Source organism: Oenanthe melanoleuca, chromosome 21 (assembly GCF_029582105.1).
Source record: "Oenanthe melanoleuca isolate GR-GAL-2019-014 chromosome 21, OMel1.0, whole genome shotgun sequence".
Lineage (NCBI taxonomy): Eukaryota > Metazoa > Chordata > Aves > Passeriformes > Muscicapidae > Oenanthe > Oenanthe melanoleuca.
Genome location: NC_079354.1, coordinates 1,720,602 through 1,740,339, shown reverse-complemented (window position 1 = coordinate 1,740,339; position 19,738 = coordinate 1,720,602). Strand labels below are relative to the sequence as shown.

General features: G+C 51.9%; 1 protein-coding gene across 3 annotated transcripts in view; it reads left to right on the top strand.

Moving 5' to 3' along the window:
• Positions 1 to 19,738, top strand: part of EPHB2 (EPH receptor B2) — an 82,990-nt gene that overhangs the window by 61,900 nt on the left and 1,352 nt on the right. The window contains exons 6-15 of one of the 3 annotated variants that reach the window (XM_056508321.1): positions 3,022 to 3,184; positions 3,655 to 3,763; positions 4,343 to 4,458; positions 6,979 to 7,101; positions 8,201 to 8,448; positions 8,996 to 9,211; positions 12,508 to 12,657; positions 15,668 to 15,861; positions 16,603 to 16,758; positions 19,712 to 19,729. In XM_056508321.1, coding sequence (XP_056364296.1) covers positions 3,022 to 3,184; positions 3,655 to 3,763; positions 4,343 to 4,458; positions 6,979 to 7,101; positions 8,201 to 8,448; positions 8,996 to 9,211; positions 12,508 to 12,657; positions 15,668 to 15,861; positions 16,603 to 16,758; positions 19,712 to 19,729 — 1,493 coding nt within the window. The remainder of the gene's footprint in view (positions 1 to 3,021; positions 3,185 to 3,654; positions 3,764 to 4,342; positions 4,459 to 6,978; positions 7,102 to 8,200; positions 8,449 to 8,995; positions 9,212 to 12,507; positions 12,658 to 15,667; positions 15,862 to 16,602; positions 16,759 to 19,711; positions 19,730 to 19,738) is intronic. The other 2 variants (XM_056508323.1, XM_056508322.1) reach the window with 2 other exon arrangements.

Genomic DNA, 19,738 nt, shown 5'->3' with positions numbered 1-19,738 from the left:
TGCCGTGCTCTTCCCCTGCTTCCCATCAATCCAGCAGCTGGATGTGCTGTGTGACACATCCCAGGTGTGTTCTCACTCCACTGCCAGTCTGTGCAGAGGTGATTTCCTTCCAAATATTTCATTACAAACTGTCCCATCTGCTTCTGAATGCTCAGCAAAGATCTCTGGAGCTGCTTAAGGTGTTTCTGGTGGAATTTTTTTCTTCCCCCAGCAGAAAATTATGTGATATTTTCATTAAAACAGCTCAAATGAAGAGTAGCAGCATACACATTGTGTATAAAAAGCACCTTGGCTCTTCATTTTTAAAAGATTCTCTTCTATATAAAGACATAAAAATTAAATTAAAAAACAGAAGCATTTATTTTTGATTCAACAGAAAAGAGCTGTTCACAATACCTGAAACAAAAGGTGTATTTTTATTTTCCTTTCACAGCTTATTTATAACACTGCTATTCTTAGATGCCATTAAAAGTGTCTGTACAAAGGCAGCATTATGAGTTTCTTTCTGGTGGAGTTGGAGCAGATCTGCACAGATTGTTGCACAAACACTGCCTGACGTGGCTGCTCTCTGCAGCCCTCGCCTTAATGGGTTTTTTTTTTCACTTCCAAGAGGCACCTGCCAACGTTTGTCTTATTAAAAAAGTCTTGTCTTCATTTAGAAAGGGAGTAGCAGTTTTTATCCAAAGTTGCCAAACTCCTCCCAGAGTGTGAGAGCTGGAGACCCACTGCAGTGTCAGAGAGTAATTAGCCCTCATTATGCAGCATGACTGGGTTTGATGATGCTCAGAGTCACCCAGTTTGTAATTGTTTGAAGACATTCAGCCCAGTTTGGTCCTCAGAGGGGGAAGGAGCCCTCTGATGTGTGCAGGCAGTGCTGGAGAGGGGGCATTGCCTGGCTGGGGGATGGAGGGTGGGGGAGAGGAGCTGGAAGGTGAATGTGCAGGTAGAGGTGCAGGTAGAGCCCTCCTGGTGCCCAGAGCTTCTGGCCAGCACCTGAGCTTGGACCAGGGTGCTGGAGGTGCTGCTCCCAGGCTCAGGGACATCCCTGCCCATGTCTTTACTCTCAATTTTTTTAAAATGTGACTTTTTAGAACCGATTTTTGTAAATTCTTTGGGTGTCTCACAGCCTATCTGTGTTTCAAGAGATTCTTTGTTAATCAGACTTTGGTTTCAGCTTCAGTTTGACTCGTGGGAAGGGGAACCAGATGAGGACTCAAAATCAAACTAGTGTGTTATTTTGAATTAGGATTTCCAAACTCAGAACAAAATCAGAAGGAAAAAAAAAACAGAAACCAAACACCACAAGCCTCTGCTTGAACTTGGGCTTTAAACCACCTGGGATGCACTTGGCCTGCTGGAGGAGCCCAGAGAGGTGAAAGGGGAGAATGTTTGAGGTGAATGTGCAGGTTCTGGAGAGGTGATGCCAAGGAGAAAGAACAGGTTTGAGAAGGGAGGGTGGGGAGGTGTAAATGGTTTTTGCTTGTGGTCTGGATTTAAAGGAGAGCACATCACAGGCACATCTTCCTCAGCCCAGCAGACATCAATTTCCCAGGCCATCAAACACCTTGTGGCTTGGCCATTACATTCCATTTAAAGTCCTCCAGGAGCAGGGATGAGGTTCTCCAAAAGAGTTGGACAAATGGTTTTAAAACAACTGTGTTGTTAATGCCCTCCAAGGGCCTGGGTGGATTCATCCAAGCCCTTGAGCTCTAAAACTGTAAACATTTCCTGACCTATTTCTCTCCTTGCCTGCCTGGGAAAGGTCCAAGGGAGTGCTGGGGCCTGATCAGACAAATGAGGCCATGAGTTTGCTGTGTGATCATCTTTCCTTGGTGTCTGTGTGTCTGTAATTGAGTTTTTCACTGTCAGTCTGATTGCCAGAGACCCCAGTGACAACCAGGAACCTTCCGCACCAGGTCCAGATGAACAGATATTGAATAGATATTGATATAACAGATATAGAACAGATATTGTAGTTTTTAGAAGGGAAGAGTGTTCCTGAATAGTGTTAGTAGTGAAGGTCTCCCAGGTGTTCAGTAGAATCATAGGGTGGTTGGGCTGGAAGGGACCTCAGGGCTCATCCACTCCACTCCTGCCATGGCAGGGACTCCTTCCATAGCCCAGGCTGCTCCAAACCTCATCCATCCTGGCCTTGGGCACTGCCAGGGATCCAGGGCAGCCACAGCTGCTCTGGGCACCCTGTGCCAGGGCTTCATCACCCTCACAGAGAGAAATTTCTTCCAATATCCCATCTAACCCTGCTCTGTTTCAGTCTAAGTCCATTCCCTATTCCTCCATGCCCCTGCATGGAACCCAGAGCTGCCCTGCACTCCCTGCAGAAGGATTTGCCATCAGTGTTTCCACCTTTGGGTTTGGCCAGGCTCTTGAAGAAACAATCGTGCCAGAACCCTCTCTTCCCACCACCCACACCAGAACACTGCTCAGCTAACAGCTTGTCCTGGTTTAGGACAAACTAAGGGAAAAGAATTAGCTTGAGACATGAAATGAGCTCTGTTCAAGGCTGGGTGGATGGTGTGGGGAGGCCCTGGTGCCCAGAGAAGCTGTGGTGCCTCATCCCTGGAGGCTCTGGGCAATGGGGTGGGAACAGAACTTCTCCTGAGGTCCAAACCCAGTGTTCAGGTGGGCTTCACCTCCTGGCAGAGGGAGATGGGAGTGGGGAAGAGCAAAGAGCCAGTGCTGAGGCTGGATAAGACACAGGAGGAGGGGATGGAGGAGGAGGAAAGTGCCAAGAGAAAGGCACAGAAGAGGGGAGAAGTTCCCATCTCCATCCCCCTCAAGGCTGAGAGAAGCAACATGAGTTTTGTAGCTGCTGCCTTCTTTAGAGCCTTTGCTGAGAGGTGCTGAACAGCCCAGGGATATCCAAGGTCCCATCCCTGAGCCTGTGTCCCTGTTTGTTCAGACCTGCTGCTCTCTCCACCCTCCTGCCCTCCCGTCTCCCAGAATCACAGCTCCTGATTCTGGACTGACTTTTGTGATGATAGATCTGTGTTTTCCTGGCAGGATCTGAGCGAGCTGAACTCCACCACGGTGAAGAGCCCCACCAACACAGTGGCAGTGCAGAACCTGAGGGCTGGCACCATCTACGTGTTCCAGGTGCGGGCGCGCACCGTGGCCGGCTACGGCCGCTACAGCGGCAAGATGTACTTCCAGACCATGACTGAAGGTGAGTCTGCACTGCCCCAGGGAATTCAGGGCTAGGGGCACGTGGAGATGGACACACAGCTAGTGCCATGGGTGCTCATTCCATGCAGAGAAGGTCCCAGTGTCTGCCCAGCTTTCTCTTGTGGGGATGTGTCTGCTCAGCTGGTTGTAGAGGAAGTAAAATTGATGTTTTCTACCTGCACAGCTGCTGATGACAAGCATAGAGCCATGTCTTAATTTTCTAAATTTGTGCTGCTAAATCGAACAGGCCAAGCCAGTTTTCTGGCCCTGGGGCCAAGGATGAGACAGAGCACGCATGCACAGCACTGAAAAGGAACAGCTCCATCCAACCTTCCTTGTGGGACACAGAGGGGAGTCCTGACTATCCCAAACCAAAGCCATGCCAGGAATCAAACATGGCCCGTGCTCAGGGCCATCTTCTGACTTGGATGACCTCACACAGTAACCTGTTCCCTTTTCTCCCTGTGCCAGCTGAGTACCAGACCAGCGTGCAGGAGAAGCTGCCGCTCATCATCGGCTCCTCGGCAGCAGGGCTGGTGTTCCTCATCGCTGTGGTGGTCATTGGCATCGTGTGCAGCAGGTAGGACAGCCTGGCACAGCCCTCTCCACCTCCTGGAGCTGCCAGTTCCACTGGGACACAGCCCCACCCCAGAGCTTGGACCAGGGTGCTGGAGGGGCTGCTCCCAGGCTGGCACATGTCAGGGGGTTGCAGCATTGGCTGGCTGGGGATGGAGGGTGGGGGAGAGGGGCTGGGAAGGTGAATGTGCAGGTGGAGGTGCAGGTAGAGCCCTCCTGGTGCCCAGAGCTTCTGCCCAGAGCCCAGCACCAGAGCTTGGACCAGGGGTGCTGGAGGTGCTGCTCCCAGGCTCAGGGGACATCCCTGCCCATGTCAGGGGCTGGAACAAGATGGTCCTTAAGGTCCCTTCCAACCCAAACCATCCTGGTTCTGTGATTCTCTGACTTTTTGGAGTGCTGGACACCAGAATCCCCCCGGAGCCAAAGCTGCTGCTGGTGTTTCCCATCTGCCCTGAGCTGGGGCTGCCCCTTCACCCAGTGCTGTGAGGGGCACAGGGGTGGCACAGGGAGGGGACAGAGGTGTGCCCAGCACAGCCCCAGCCCAAGGGGCCCATGCTGTGCTCAGCTCTCCCTTCCCTTCCAGAAGACGGGGCTTCGAGCGGGCAGACTCGGAGTACACGGACAAGCTGCAGCACTACACCAGCGGCCACAGTACGTACCGGGGGCCCCCCCCGGCCCTGGGGGGCCGCTCCCTGCTCGGTTGGTGCTCCTGTTCACTCAGGGCTTGCAGGGAGGGCAGGGGCTGTCTGTGTCTGTGTGTGGGTGTGTGTGTGTGGGTGGGCAGGTGTCACGATCCGCTCAACCCCAGGGAGTCGCGATGGTTCGTTCGACCCCAGGGTGCAAAAGACAAAAGGCAAGAGACTCAGGTTTTATTCAGCAGAAAGCAGCAATGCAGTTTATATTATTTAAACAATTCAGTTTTGCAATAGAGACAGAGAGAGAGAGGATGGGATATAGGTACCAGCACACAGGACGCATCCTCGTGGTCGTCCAACCAGACGCGTCTTCAATCCGTGGGAAGAAAGAGATCTCAGAGTCTCTTTAGGAAAGTCACTTTTTACAGTCCTTTTCCAAAGCCAGTGGCCTCTGGCCAAAAGCTGGGGAGATTTATGGACTATTGTATGTGGAGATCATTGCTCCAAGGAGCAGGTGCTGGAACAGGGCACTATAACCAGCAACCTGCTTGTGCCATGGTGGCACCAGGCACAGCCACAGACAGTGCTGGGCAGCACCAGGCACACCTACAAACAGTCCTTGGCAGGCATCCACCTCAGCCAGGCCAGAACTCAGGTCCAGAGTGAGCAGTGGGGTCCCAGGTCTCAGTCTCTGATGATGGTCGTGAGGCAGATAAGGGAAACTCTGGACCAACTCTCACAGCAGGGCAGCTCTGGATGCCCCCAGCCCTGCTCCCTGCCCTGTGTGCTCACAGGTGCCTGAGCACATCCTGCAGACCTTTGTGACAGCCAGCACCCCCTGAAGCATCCCTGTGTTCTGTGCTGCAGCTCTGGCACCACGCTGTGTCCTGCTCCTCCAGCTCCTGAGCTTTGCCCATCTCCTGGGAGCCGTGAGACCCCTTCCCTGACCTATCCCTGCAGGAACCCACAGAGCTTTGCTAGAGCCCATCCCAGAGCTCCCAGATTCCCAGAAGATATATCTATATATAGGTATATCATACAGTACCTAACATGCCCTCTCTTGTGGCCTCCCTCTTCCAACATCCCTGTGCAAGGCACTCCCTCACACTCAGCATTCCTGCTCAGCCTCACTGCCCACCCTGCCTCACCCAGTGCATCCCTCTTCCCCCATCCCTGGAAGGAAGGGCAGGTTGGACAGGGCTTGGAGCAGCCTGGGATAGTGGCAGGTGTCTGTGGAATGGGATGAGGTCATTTAGGATTCCTTCCAACTCAAACCATTCCATGATTAAACTGTGCCTTCATGTCCCTGAAATTCCTTTCTCCCCCATCACTAGAGACCTGTTGCTCTAATCTTGCTTTATTCCAATCTCAGTTGTGATTTCCTCATGTTCTACTTGCAGCTTCAGGATTTCTGCCCTTTTAATACTTTGTTCCTGTACAAATCCAGCCCTTGCTCAGAGCTGGAAAACACCAGCAGTGTTTCCACTCAGGACTCCCACTTGCTCCTGCTTTTACCTGGGAACCATGTCCCAAAAGGCAGAGCTGCAGCCCTGTGCCCCAGCAGCCTTGCTGCTGCCTTGCTATCACTTACCAGGAGAAATGACACTTTTCAGGAGACATTATGTAAATGCAGCTCTCAGCTGTTTGTCAGTCTGGGCTGCAAACATACATTCACACGTTCTCCCAGGGCCTGGTGTGGGATGTGACAGCCCCAGGCTGGGATGGTTTAATCACTTGGAGCAGGCCTGGTAACAGGGGGTGCAGCAGAGCTGGTACAGCCTGGGGTGCCTTCAGCCCTTCCTCACCCAGCTCAGCTGGCCAGGGCTCAGTGCCCAGCAGTGAGGCTGTGCAGACAGAGCAGCAGACAGAGCCTGTGAGCACTGCAGAGTGCCCTGGGTACAACCAGCATCCTGGGACTCAGTCTGGTGCTGTGTGGGGCTCCTTGTTTGGGGAGCTGTGAGCTCTGCTCTCCAAATTGCCCCTTCTGGACTGAGCCAGGAAATGAGGATGGAAAGGGCTGAAGCACAGCTCAGAGCTGTGCCACAGTGCAGGTGGCTGGGATGGGCAGCAGCAGTCCAGCCTCACTAGCTGTGAGGTGGCCATGTCACTGTGTCCCTGCTCAGCCTGGCAAGAGGAACCTGTCTTTTGTGATTTTCATCACAATTTTCATCAATGAGAGTGTGTCCCACTTCTTCTCTTGGGGCTCCCAAGAGGGAACCCAGCCTTGGGCAGGGCTGCCAGTCAGAACAGGGCAGGCTGGACTGTCCCTGCTTGCACAGCTCCTGGAAGAGTCACAGACCCCCCACAGAAGAGTCTGTCTGCAGTTTGTAGTCCAGGCTCACAATGTAGCTCCCCACTGACCCAACAATTACTTGTGGGCCAGTGTTCATTACAATCAGCTTTAACAGTCCTGTGAAACATGATTCTGTATGTTGTTTCTCAAACTGTTTCTCTCTGTCTGCTTCAAGCCTTGATTCTGCAACTTGCTGAGGTGAAAAAACCATCACTCAGTTTTCTCTTTTCCTTGGTGCCAACCATTCCAGTTGCATCCCTCTGTCTGACTCTCTCCCTCACCTTTGCACAGTGACTCCAGGGATGAAGATTTATATCGACCCTTTCACCTATGAAGATCCCAATGAGGCTGTCAGGGAGTTTGCAAAAGAAATCGATATCTCTTGTGTCAAAATCGAGCAGGTGATTGGGGCAGGTAGGTGACCTGGGAGTGGCTGGCTGGCCCTCAGCAGCACAGGCTCCTCCATGGGAAAATTTAGCCTGATGCCACTAAGATCATGCTCAGCCCCAGGCTGGACTAGAAGGAGCAGGGGACTCCAGTGTGGGAGAAGCATCAGTTCTCATGTGCACATAATTCACTGTGCAGTGCTCATGGATGGCTGCAGCTGGAGGGGTGGGGAGGGAGGGAACATGGATCAGAGGTGGGTGGTGAGCTCAGGGATGGATTAGGGGTGGTCACTGAGCTCAGGGGTGGATCAGGGGTGGTCACTGAACTCAGGGGTGGATCAGGGGTGGTTACTGAGCTCAGGGATGGATCAGGGCTGGGTGCTAAGCTCAGGGGTGGGCAGGGGTGGATGGTGAGCTCAGGGATGGGCAGGTGTGGGTGGTGAGCTCAGGGGTGGATCAGGGGTGGGTGCTGAGCTCAGGGATGGATTAGGGGTGGTCACTGAGCTCAGGGGTGGATCTGGGGTGGGTACTGAGCTCAGGGATGGATCAGGGGTGGGTACTGAGCTCAGGGGTGGATCAGGGGTGGTTGCTGAGCTCAGGGATGGATCAGGGGTGGATGCTGAGCTCAGGGATGGATTTGGGGTGGGTACTGAGCTCAGGGTTGGATCAGGGGTGGGTGCTGAGCTCAGGGATGGATCAGGGGTGGTTACTGAGCTCAGGGTTGGATCAGGGGTGGTTACTGAGCTCAGGGATGGATCAGAGGTGGGTGCTGAGCTCAGGGTTGGATCAGGGGTGGGTGCTGAGCTCAGGGATGGATCAGGGGTGGGTGCTGAGCTCAGGGATGGATCAGGGGTGGTTACTGAGCTCAGGGGTGGATTAGGGGTGGGTACTGAGCTCAGGGGTGGATCAGGGGTGGGTGCTGAGCTCAGGGTTGGATCAGGGGTGGGTGCTGAGCTCAGGGATGGATCAGGGGTGGGTACTGAGCTCAGGGTTGGATCAGGGATGGGTGCTGAGCTCAGGGATGGATCAGGGGTGGGTGTTGAGCTCAGGGATGGGCAGGGCAGGCACAGCTGGGGCCAGGGGTCCCTCAGTGGGGGAGGCTGACAGGCCCTGCCTTGTGTTCACAGGGGAGTTTGGAGAGGTGTGCAGTGGGCATCTCAAGCTTCCAGGCAAAAGAGAGATCTTTGTGGCCATCAAGACCCTCAAGTCTGGCTACACAGAGAAGCAGAGGAGGGACTTCCTGAGTGAGGCCAGCATCATGGGGCAGTTTGACCACCCCAACGTCATCCACCTGGAGGGGGTGGTCACCAAGAGCTCTCCAGTCATGATCATCACTGAGTTCATGGAGAATGGCTCCCTGGACTCCTTCCTGCGGGTATGACATCTGGGAGTGTGCTGCTGGCACAGAGGGGATTTGGGGGGAGATTCCCTTTCCAGTGGCATTCCCTGCCTGGCATCCCCTGTCACTGGGGCAGCTGCTGAATATCCAGAGATCTGTGTTTTGGGGGTGACAGCAGGTTTGTCACTTCTTATGTGCCTGTCCTAGCAAGAGGCTGTGCCTGCCTGCCTACAGGTTCACATCCACACTGGCACCCCTGGAGAAGCAGTCACAGCTTTAACTCCAGCTGCCCTGTCTAAGTATTTCTGGTTCTGGGTTGGAGGTGGGTAATTGGCTCTGGTAAATAGGAATAGATTGACCCTTCTGGGCTCTGGTCAGTAGGAACAGATTGGTACTTCTGAGCTCTGCTCTGCATTTTGGGGTGATGTAGTGGTGTCCTTGGGGTGTGTGAGGTCACTCCCAACCCCTGTGAGCCTGCACTCCCCACTCTCCCTGGGAGGGGCTGTGCTCATGGGTGTGGAAGGAGGCTGCTGCCAGCAGAGGCTGTGCCTGTGCTCGTGTCACCGTGTCCTGTGTCCCCCAGCAAAACGACGGGCAGTTCACGGTGATCCAGCTGGTGGGGATGCTGCGGGGCATCGCCGCGGGCATGAAGTACCTGGCGGACATGAACTACGTGCACAGGGACCTGGCAGCCAGAAACATCCTGGTCAACAGCAACCTGGTCTGCAAGGTGTCGGATTTCGGCCTCTCCCGCTTCCTGGAGGACGACACCTCCGACCCCACCTACACCAGCGCCCTGGTGAGGCTGCTCTTCCTGCAGGGGGACAGTGGGAGAGGGAAAGGAGGGATCACCCCTTGATCTTCTTTGGGGTGTCAGCAGTGGAAAGGTCTGAATGAGAAAGATAAATGAAATAAGCTGAAGAAGATTTTCCATGTTGTTCTCATTGGTAGTTGAGCCTTCCTCCAGAACAGACATGTCTGCAACACACATGTCCCTGAAAAGCCCTTGGTTGATGTCCTGGTTTGGAGGACAGGTGGCTGCCAATAAAGGCAGAAGCTTCTCTTTGAAATAGAGAATGCAAACCCCCTCCCTCCAAATTATTATAATTTTGAAATTAAGGGGCTCTCAGCCAGAGATATGGGAATTAGGAATAACAGTTCTTTACTAGGAAAATTAAAATAGAAATGCAGTATTACACAGAACAATCCCAACCCTGCCAGAGTCAGAATCCAAGCTGACACCCGTCAGTCAGTCAGGGTGTTGGCACAGTCCCATTCAATGGTGGCTGCATCCTCCTGCAGTGGCAGATGTGGTTCAGCTGGAGCAGTGCTCCTGGAGAAGGTGCAGTTCCCTCTGAAGCTCCAGGGATGATGTGGAAAGGTCTGGCTTTCCTCTGGAATCCAGTGGGAAGAAGGTTCCTTGGTGTCCAAATCTCAGTTTTTATCTGGGTAGGAAAGGCTTGGCTCCTCCCCTGGCTGGAGCATCTCCCATGGGATGATGGAATTTTATCAGTCATGCCCTGGGACTCACTGGCCATTAACAGGAGATATCTCCTGGAGGGAGGATGGGCTGTGGGAAGATAAAGATGATTGCCCAGCTGGGTTAAAGATGGCCCATGAGCAGATAATGTGTGCCAGGAGATCAGGGGCACTGCCCCACCCGGCTGCAGCAGGTGGGGACAGAATTCACATTTCTGTCACACCAACCCATCACAGTTGGGATCAGGCTCTGCAGCTCCCAGTGTGATTCACCAGGATCCTTTCAGATGAGACACTGCCCTGACAGGTTTGTTGCCAGGGCAGCAAGTCTGGGTTTTTACCATCACTGTCCAGTCATGCTGCCCTGCTGTCCTGCCTCATGTCATCTCACTGGCTCAGCCCCAGCAAGGACAGACTGAAGTGTAGGAAGTGTGGGTGGGTGCCAGATACTAGATACTGCTATTCCAGGGAGTATCCAAATTAAACAGAAAAACACTCCTAAAAATGACTTCATGTTCAGTAACAACTCCCCAGGAACACCTTGGTGCCATAGACACCAGTGCCACGAAGTCCTTGTGGTCTGTGTCAGGCTGCAGAAGGTGCCCCAGGACCAGAGGATTATTTGGTTTTGCTCAGTGAGAGCTCAGCCAGGAGTCCTCAGAAATGCCACACAGAAACACTCTGCACAGCACATCAGCATCAATGCCCACGGCAGGAATTCTTGGAAATCAGTGTTGCTAGAGCTGGGGCATGACCTGTGGAAATCACCTCTCCTGGCTCTTTTGAAGCTGGCAGTGATGAGATGCCTGGCATAGCTCTCAGTAAATTTTATCAGCAGCTGAATAGCTAACACACACCTGAAAAAGTGTGGGTTTGTTCTCATCCATGTGGCTTCAGACATCAACTCATCCATCTTACACAGCCATCAGTGGTTTTTGCAAACACTAATAATATTTATTTTTCACAACATGTTGTTTACAGCCAATTAAATTTCCCTTTGTTAACTAAATGCATGTTGTTTACTGCTGTTCTCTAGCCCTTGTTTTGTGCCTGTAGCTTTTCTCTCTAGTAATAAATTACTCATCCCTAATTTATTCTCCTTGAACTGTGGGCACTGTAGCAGGACATTTATTATCCATAGTGACAGACTGTGTGCACCTACTGTATCAGAAGTATCTTTCTCTGCAAAACAGTTTTTGTCATCATTCTCCCAGTGTCCCTGTGTCCATGGCTGGGCAGAAGCCACAAGCTCTGGCCTGGGAGGTTCATGCTGGACCTCAGGAAAGTCTTCAGGGTGATGAAGCTCCAGCTCAGACCCCACAGAGATGGGAGGTCTCACTTGTGAGTTCCCACAAGAATCATCCAAAGTCTAATTTCTACTTTAGGAGTTCTTTTTTAGCCATTTTTAAAATCCACTGCTTGCCAGGAGTTCTGTCAAAAGCCTTCCTGATGGAAAGGACATCCTCTTTAGTATGGGTTGCTTCATCTTTCCCTCTGGTGGAAAACAATATTTTGTCTGAGGTTTGTGGCTGTGAGAAGATTAAGGAACATTATCTTTTTTCATTATTCTGGCATGTACTGGGGCTGACACTATGAAGTCCTGGGAGACCCTTAATAAGACATGGCAGTTGTTCTTTGACAAAATATAATGTTTTTTAATCTTCTCACAGCCACAAAACACAGACACTTCTGCTTATTTTTTTCTGCACAAGGGAAGATTTTCCCTTCAGAAGGTCCCTGGAGTAAATGGCTGAAGTCTAAAGCCCCTGGTAGAAAATCAGGAGGCAGGAAGGGCTTAAGCAGAGCCTTCAATTCCTGTGTCCCCATTTGTGGGGTCACAAGCACTCCTGTGTTTAACTCCTCAGTGGGAGTGGAGAGTCCTGATTTCTCCAGAGCTGGGTGGCAGAGACCCCAGTGCCCATCCAGTCCATCCCATTTCCCCCCATCCCATGCTGAAGGATCAGAACCTGCTGGAGCAGGTGTACATCCACAGACAGACTGGGACAGCAGGACTCCACCCAGAAATGGTGTGGTGCTGACTTCAGAGAATGGGAGCTGTAGAAGGCTGAAAGGAAGGTGTTCTAATTCCCTTTATTCTGCTTTGGAGGTGCCAGGTGACAGCAGAAGGATGGAGGGAGTTCAGTTTGGGTTTTTTACATTGCTGGCCATTCAGTTTCTAGCAAAGACCATCTAGCACCATGGGCAGTGTGAGCATCACTGGAGCAGGAGGCAGGGGAAGGAGCTGGCCTCGGTTAAGGTGATGAAGAGGAGACTGAGGGGACACCTCTGGTAATGAAGAGACAGAGCCAAACTCTTTGCAGTGGCACCAGATGATACAATAAGGGGTCATAGACAAAATATGGGTGAGGTGGTTCAAGGTGACCAGCAGGAAAAGCTCCTTCCTCAGGAGGGTGGTGGCACAGGTCACAAAATGGGGAGAATTATCATCACTGAAGGATTCCAGCGTGGCTGGACAATCCACATCCACCCTGAGGGACAGACAGTCCTGTGCTCCCTCCTTCTGGGATTTGGCCAGAGTATCACAGGCAGGTGGTGTGGACACTGCTGTTGTTGAGTTGCTGCTCTCTGTTGCCATCCCCTGTTTTCATCCTGCAGGGGGGGAAGATCCCAATCCGATGGACGGCGCCCGAGGCCATTCAGTACCGAAAGTTCACCTCGGCCAGCGACGTGTGGAGCTATGGAATTGTCATGTGGGAGGTGATGTCCTATGGAGAGAGGCCCTACTGGGACATGACCAACCAGGATGTGAGTGCTGGGGGAGCCAGGGGCAGGAGCTACAGTGGGAGCATTGCCAGGCCTGGCCCTGGCGTGTCACAGCCTTCCCTGTTGTGGCAGGTGGAATAATTTGGGGATTTATTCTGGGGTTGGGGATGGCACAGCACCCACTGCACAGGGTTAAGGGGAGCAGCCCAGGGGTATTGGCAGGTGCTGAGAAAGGGAAGGAGCAGATGGGTGGAAAAGGAGCAGAGAAGCTCCCTGAGCTGAGACATCTGCTGGGATCACAGACACTCCAGGAAAGTCTGTAACAAAGCCACACAATGGCTTGGGTTGGAAAAGACCTTTAAAGATCATTTCCCTCCAACCCCTGTCGTGGTCAAGGACATCTTTTGCTAGATAGTCATTAAATCTCCCCTGGGATGCTTGGACTGTGGTCTGTAAGAAGTCAAGTAACTTAAACACAGCTAGAAACCAAAACCACGAGGATTTTAAATATTTCATTCCCCTGCTCTAATTCAGGTCAAGCAGTTACATGCACTCCTTGCTCCCAGGGATGCAGTGGTTTCCTTCAAGGATGGTCCCTGGCTGCAGCCCCTGCCCTCAGCACAGCAAGCCCATTTCCATTCTCCCTGCTCCTCTTGGTGTGTACCTGGGGCTCAACCCCCCCTGCCTGGTGGCAGGGAGTGCTGGGAGGATGCTGCACCTGCATGTGTGTGTCAGAAGGGCTCTCCTAACTCTGTCTCTCAGAACAGCTGCCCTTCCTCACCTCATGAATCCTCAGGATGTAATGCCAAGGTTCTGGTGGACCAGAAAGGGGATGCAGAAAGCTCATCCTGGCCCTTGCAGTCTCTGCCTGGCTTCCAGTGTGTCTCAGAGCAGCCTCTGGGGAGTCCCTTGGAATCCTTCAGACAGGCACTTCCATCTCCACCCTCCTGGGGCTCCTAAGACCTTTCCTTCCAGGGAGAGAGTGCAAGCCAAGCTCCCACCTGACTGCTGTCCCTGTGGCAGATCAGACCTGTTCAATCTCAATAGATCTCCATACATGCCACATCAGGTTTCTCCACAGTGGGGCTATCTCCTCCCTAATGCCTGGTGGGAAATTTACTAACATGAATTCCTAAGCCTGGAGCAGGTGGATGATGCCTCTGAACCTTTGGCTGTTCACAGCCTTACCCCAGCTTCTGCCACACCAGGAAAACGTTTCCATCAGTTCTTGCAGGCAGAGGGATGAGACTTAGGAGTCTGCATTTCTCAGCAGAGAGAGATCAGATCTGAGCCATCATTGTCACCTCAGTTTCAAGCATGTCCTGCACCAGCTGTTCCTGTGTCTCCCCTGTCCTTTGTCCTTTTCCTGGAGCTCTCCCCTCTCTGCTTTCTGCTGCCACATTGACAGCACCAATGTCTGTACCAGGGATGGCAGAGCTGTGCAGGGATAACAGAGCTGTGCTGGGAATGGATGGCAGAGCTGTGCCTGGCCCCTGGCACCTCCCCCTGCTCTCTCCCAAGCCCCTGCTCCCCCTTTCTGTGCCCCAGGACACGATGCCCCATAAATTGCCCCCACTTAAGCCCAGCTGCTCCTGCTGTGTGGAGCGTGGCGGGTGTTGAGGGCAGGTTGCCCTCCTGACCCCGGGGTGTGAACGCCTGGGGCAGCTGCTGGCAGAGCTCACACAGAGCTGGGGCTGCTCTGGGATGGGCCTGATGGCAGCAGGGCTCTCTGGAACACAGATGAGTGCTTGGGGTTTGCCTGGTGCTGCTCCCCACCCTGGCCCTGCCCTGACCTGGCTCCCAGGGAGCAGCTCTGGGGCTCAGCCCCCCTTGGGAGGATCCCTGAGCTGCACAAAGCACTTCAGTAAAATCCTTGAGGCTGGAAAAGGCTCTGGGATCATTGAGCCCAACACAGCACTGCTAAACACCCTAAACCTGTCCCCAGGTGCCACATCTACACCCCTGATGAAGCCTTCCAGGGATGGTGACACCACCACTCCCCTGCACAGCCTGTTTCAGTGCCAGACACCCCTTTCCATGAAGAAATTTTTCCCTGCCATCCAATCTAAACTTTCAACTTGAAGCCATTTAGTCTAGTCCTGCCACTTGTTACCTGGGAGAAGAGACCAACCCTCCCCAGCTCCCTCCTGTCAGTGATTTGTGGAGGAGTTACCTCTGGTCAGACCTTCACAGGGCCTGTGGGGCCACACCCTGTGCAGCACGGGGAGGACTAGGACTCTTCCACCTGGCAAATTTTGGCAGCAGCAGTGCTCAGATCAGCCTGTCCCAGCACTTTGGCCACACACAGCAGTGAAAATGTAAACCCCCTCCCTCCAAATTATTATAATTTTGAAATTAAGGGGCTCTCAGGCAAAGATGTGGGAATTAGGAATAACAGTTCTTTACTAGGAAAATTAAAATAGAAATACAGTATTACACAGAACAATCCCAAACCCTGCCAGAGTCAGAATCCAAGCTGACACCCGTCAGTCAGTCAGGGTGTTGGCACAGTCCCATTCAATGGTGGCTGCATCCTCCTGCAGGGGCAGATGTGGTTCAGCTGGAGCAGTGCTCCTGGAGAAGGTGCAGTTTCCTCTGAAGCTCCAGGGATGATGTGCAAAGGTCTGGCTTTCCTCTGGAATCCAGTGGAAAGAAGGTTCCTTGGTGTTCCAAATGTCAGTTTTTCTCTGGGTAGGAAAGGCTTGGCTGCTCCCCTGGCTGGAGCATCTCCCATGGGATGATGGAATTTTATCAGTCATGCCCTGGGACTCAGTGGCCATTAACAGGAGATATCTCCTGGAGGGAGGATGGGCTGTGGGAAGATAAAGATGATTGCCCAGCTGGTTTAAAGATGGCCCATGAGCAGATAATGTGTGCCAGGAGATCAGGGTCACTGCCCCACCCGGCTGCAGCAGGTGGGGACAGAATTCACATTTCTGGCCACATCAACCCAGCACAATCAGTTGTGTCAGTCACCCCAGGATCCAAGGAGAGGCACATGATGAATTCAGTAGTTTTATCCCAGCTGCACTGATGCCTCCTTCTCCTGCAGGTGATCAATGCCATCGAGCAGGACTACCGGCTGCCCCCGCCCATGGACTGCCCCAATGCCCTGCACCAGCTGATGCTGGACTGTTGGCAGAAGGACAGAAACCACAGGCCCAAATTTGGGCAGATTGTCAACACCTTGGATAAAATGATCCGAAATCCCAACAGCCTGAAAGCCATGGCACCTCTCTCCTCTGGGTATGTGTCTCTGTCCTCCTCTTGTCCTTGGGCTCCTCTGAACAGGTCTGGTGTCCTCTGGGTCCTGCTGGCACTGTCCCTGCACCTCTCAGGAGCTACTTTAGAGCTTGGCCTGTGTTTGATCCTTTATGGGGATCAATAATGCTTTATATAGCATTAAAAGATCATAGAATCACAATTTGGGCTGGAAGAGACCTTAAAGCCCATCCCTGCCTTGGGCAGGGACACCTTCCACTATCCCAGGTTGCTCCAAGCCCCATCCAGCCTTGGACACTGCCAGGCTTGGGGCATCCACAGAGATGTCAAGGTCCCTCTCCTTGGGCAGCTCTTGGACAGTGCACTCTGCACCCAGAGGAGCACCTTGGTTTCATGAACATGGGGATGCTGGGGCAGTGGCATTGTTCTGGTGTTCAATCCCACTGCACTGGAAGCAGGTAAAGCCCCCTGAGGCAGTGTGGGGCTCCCTGGGCTGGTGGGTTGCACCAGCTTTGCTCCTGTATGAGAATGATCTGTGTCCCCTTGTGCAGGCAGGATTTAAAGCTGCATCCATCATCTCTGATGGCTCCTGCCTCTCCTGCATGAACCAGGCCAGAAGGGCTTCCCTGGTACTGTGCACAGTGATTCCTGGGTGGAATTCCAGAGTCCAGGGCAGTGCCTGCACTGTGGGTGATGCTGCTGGAGGGTGCAGGAGCAGCTGTGCTTGCAGCCCTTGGTCAGTCATTGCCCATTTCTGTGTTTCAGGATGAACCTCCCCCTCCTTGACCGCACAATCCCAGATTACACCAGCTTCAACACTGTGGATGAGTGGCTGGATGCCATCAAGATGAGCCAGTACAAGGAGAGCTTTGCCAGTGCTGGTTTCACCACCTTTGATGTAGTATCTCAGATGACTGTAGAGTAAGTGCCCAGGTTTTGAGTCCCAAAGCACAAGGGAAAGTCCCAGCAGTTTTGCATCAATTGGTATTGAATTAGATTTTATTTTTGTATGATGTAGTTTTACTTTTACAGAACTGTTGCTTTGTGGAGCCATCTTTATTCAGTCTCCAGACCATGTGTCTGTCCCTCTGCACCTGCAGAATTCCTCTCCCCACTACCACTGTGAAAATGAACATCTCTGCCACAGGTGTCCAAACCCCCACATGAAACAGGCTGAGATTTCAAGCTGGCATCAGGCAGTTCTCCAGAGCACTTCTGAACTCTGCAGTCCTCTTGGATGGCTGATGTGTTGATGGAGACAAGCATGGTGCAAAGTTCTGCCTAAGAAAGGCAGAATCACTGAGTGCTCACAGTGGAAAGGGACCACTGGAGGTGATCCAGTCCAACCTTCCTGCTCCAGCAGGGATTTCTAGAGCTCCTCACTCAGGATTAGATCTGTGGGAAGAGATTTCACACCCTGCCTGGGAAGCTTGTTCCACCCACACAGTAAAGAAGTTCTTCCTCATGTTCAGGTGGATCTTTCTTGGCATTCATTTCTTCCCATTGTCTCTCAGCCTATTGCTCTGCCACACTGAGCAGAGCCTCCTCCAGCCTCTGCCAATCCCCTCACACACCTTGGTAAGATCCTCTTGTGGAGGGTAGTTTCAAGTTTTTTTTGGTTTGCATCCACTAAAAATGTCCTGCATCTACAAAAACCATCCTGCAGTGACACATTCTCAGCTAGTTCTTCAGAGAAATCATGCAGCTGAAATCCCTCTTCTGGTGGATTTTGAAATCCCTTGGGGCTGGCTGGGACTTGGATGCTCTGCTGAAAGGTTTGTGGCTGGCTGCAGGTATGTGCAGAAACCCCCAGAAAGGGCCAAGCACTAGAGCTGTCTGTGAGGCTGCAGTGTCTCTGAGCCTGGTGGCCAGGGAGGTTTTTGGATTTGGTGCTTAAATCCAGATCTTAAATCTAGTCAGAATGCATTCACTCAAACAGCCACTGTGACCTTCTCTAGTTTTTTGTTCTTACTTGTTGCTGAGAAGTTCCCATAACAGTTCTGACTGTTTTGGGACATCTGTAGTGCAATCCCAAGGCCCTGGGGATGACTCTGGCACAGTATTGGCTGTGTTTATACAACAGAGAGACAGTCCATGAAATCTGAAGAGTAGGGCAGAACTTTGACCAAAGAGAGGAATCAGACCACAGCCCACCCCTGCCTGGTTCTCTGTTTGCAACATCTGACAGCAAGCAGGATGCAGCCAGTCCAGCACTGCTGGCAGTTCTTTCACAGACCTGCTCAGTGTCCCTTGAATGCCACCTCTCCCAGTCCCTTAGTGTCCCTCAAGAGCCTTCACCACAATCCCAAGAGCATCCTCAGCTCATGTCCCACCAGTTTTGGCAAATTTCCATTCCACATTCCTCACCTGCTTGGCTGGATGTACAACAGAGAGGACAGCCCAGTTCTTTTTTCCTTGGAAAATTGTGGTGTAACAGGACTTGGCACCACCCCTGATGTTCAGTGGCCTTTGCAGAAGTTGACAGGAGTCAGTGGAGCTGCTGGTTCATCCAGATTTGGAGAGGCAGCAGAGTGTGAGTGTCTCCTGCAAACTGACCCAGCTCACCAAACCCACGTGGTCCCAGCACTGACCTGCAGGAAAGGGTTCTCTCTGCTTTGTCTGCAGCCTGGGATGTCTGGGACACTGAATTCTTTCAAGAATCACAGAACCATTAGAGATGGAAGGGACATTAAAGCTCATCTTAAATCCATGGGCAGGGACACCTTCACTGCTCCAGGTGCTCCAGCCCCATCCAGCCTGGCCTGGGCACTGCCAGCCACAGCTGCTCTGGGCACCCTGGGCCTCATCACCCAGGCCAAAGAGCAAAGAATTCCTTCCCAATATCCAATCAAATATTAATGTCCAGAGCAGAAGGTTTGGAATCACAGAGTTGTGCAGAGCCACAGTCTTATTCTGGTTTATAGACACAGGTGAAGAATTTCTTCCACCCTTTGGAGCTCCTCTTTACCCTTCTTTGCCCAATAACCTCTGCTCTAAACATGGCAAAGTTTTTGCCACTCTTTCCTTTAAACATCTATTCCTAACACTCAAGCACAAAAGGCACCTGAAATTCCTTCAAGACATATTTGGCTCACGTGGCCTCCCATCCCCTGATGGGAAGAAGATCTGAAGATTTCATGAAGATTTCATTTTATTCACCAAGGGGAAAATGAGAGCAAACTCAGCTGGAGATATGGAGAGGATCAATTTAGAGCCACACTCAGGCTCTTGGCATAACTTTTATTTCTCTCAGATATCTACATCTATAAAAAATAGAAGCTGCCCAAAAATGAGATTTGCCATGATTTAACAAAAGGATAAGTGCAAATATTCATCACTTCATGGTCTTACCAGCTCAAAGGAAAAGCATCAAGAACAGCATCATCTGCATATGGGGGTCAGAGCTACACTGAGGAGGGGCAGGACATCCCTGTCTGTGTCTCCAGGGGTAGAAAAAACAGATTAGTGTGTCACAAAATGAAAGAAAATCCAAAACAGTACAAGAGTAAAAAAATTAAGACAAATTGACTCAGAAGCAGAGAGCAGAGCCTGTGGCATTTGGTTTCATACTGTTGAGGTTCAGGACTCTGAGGGTGTTGCAGGTAGGTGGAAAGTGCAAAGATTGGGATAAGCAAGAAAAAGGGAAAGAGGGGAAGTTTCACAGGTTGCATTCATGGAAGAAATCTGTGGATATTTCAACTCCTTACACTCCTGTCTCATGGAATCACAGAACCACAGAATGGTTTGGGTTGAAAGGGACCTTAAATTTAATTTTAAATTTAAATTTAATAAATATTTTAAATAAGATCTATGATCTTGTAGTGCTGTGAGAAAATCCCTGCTGATCTTGGTGTTTGTTTCCTTTCCTCCCAAGGGACATCCTGCGAGTTGGGGTCACTTT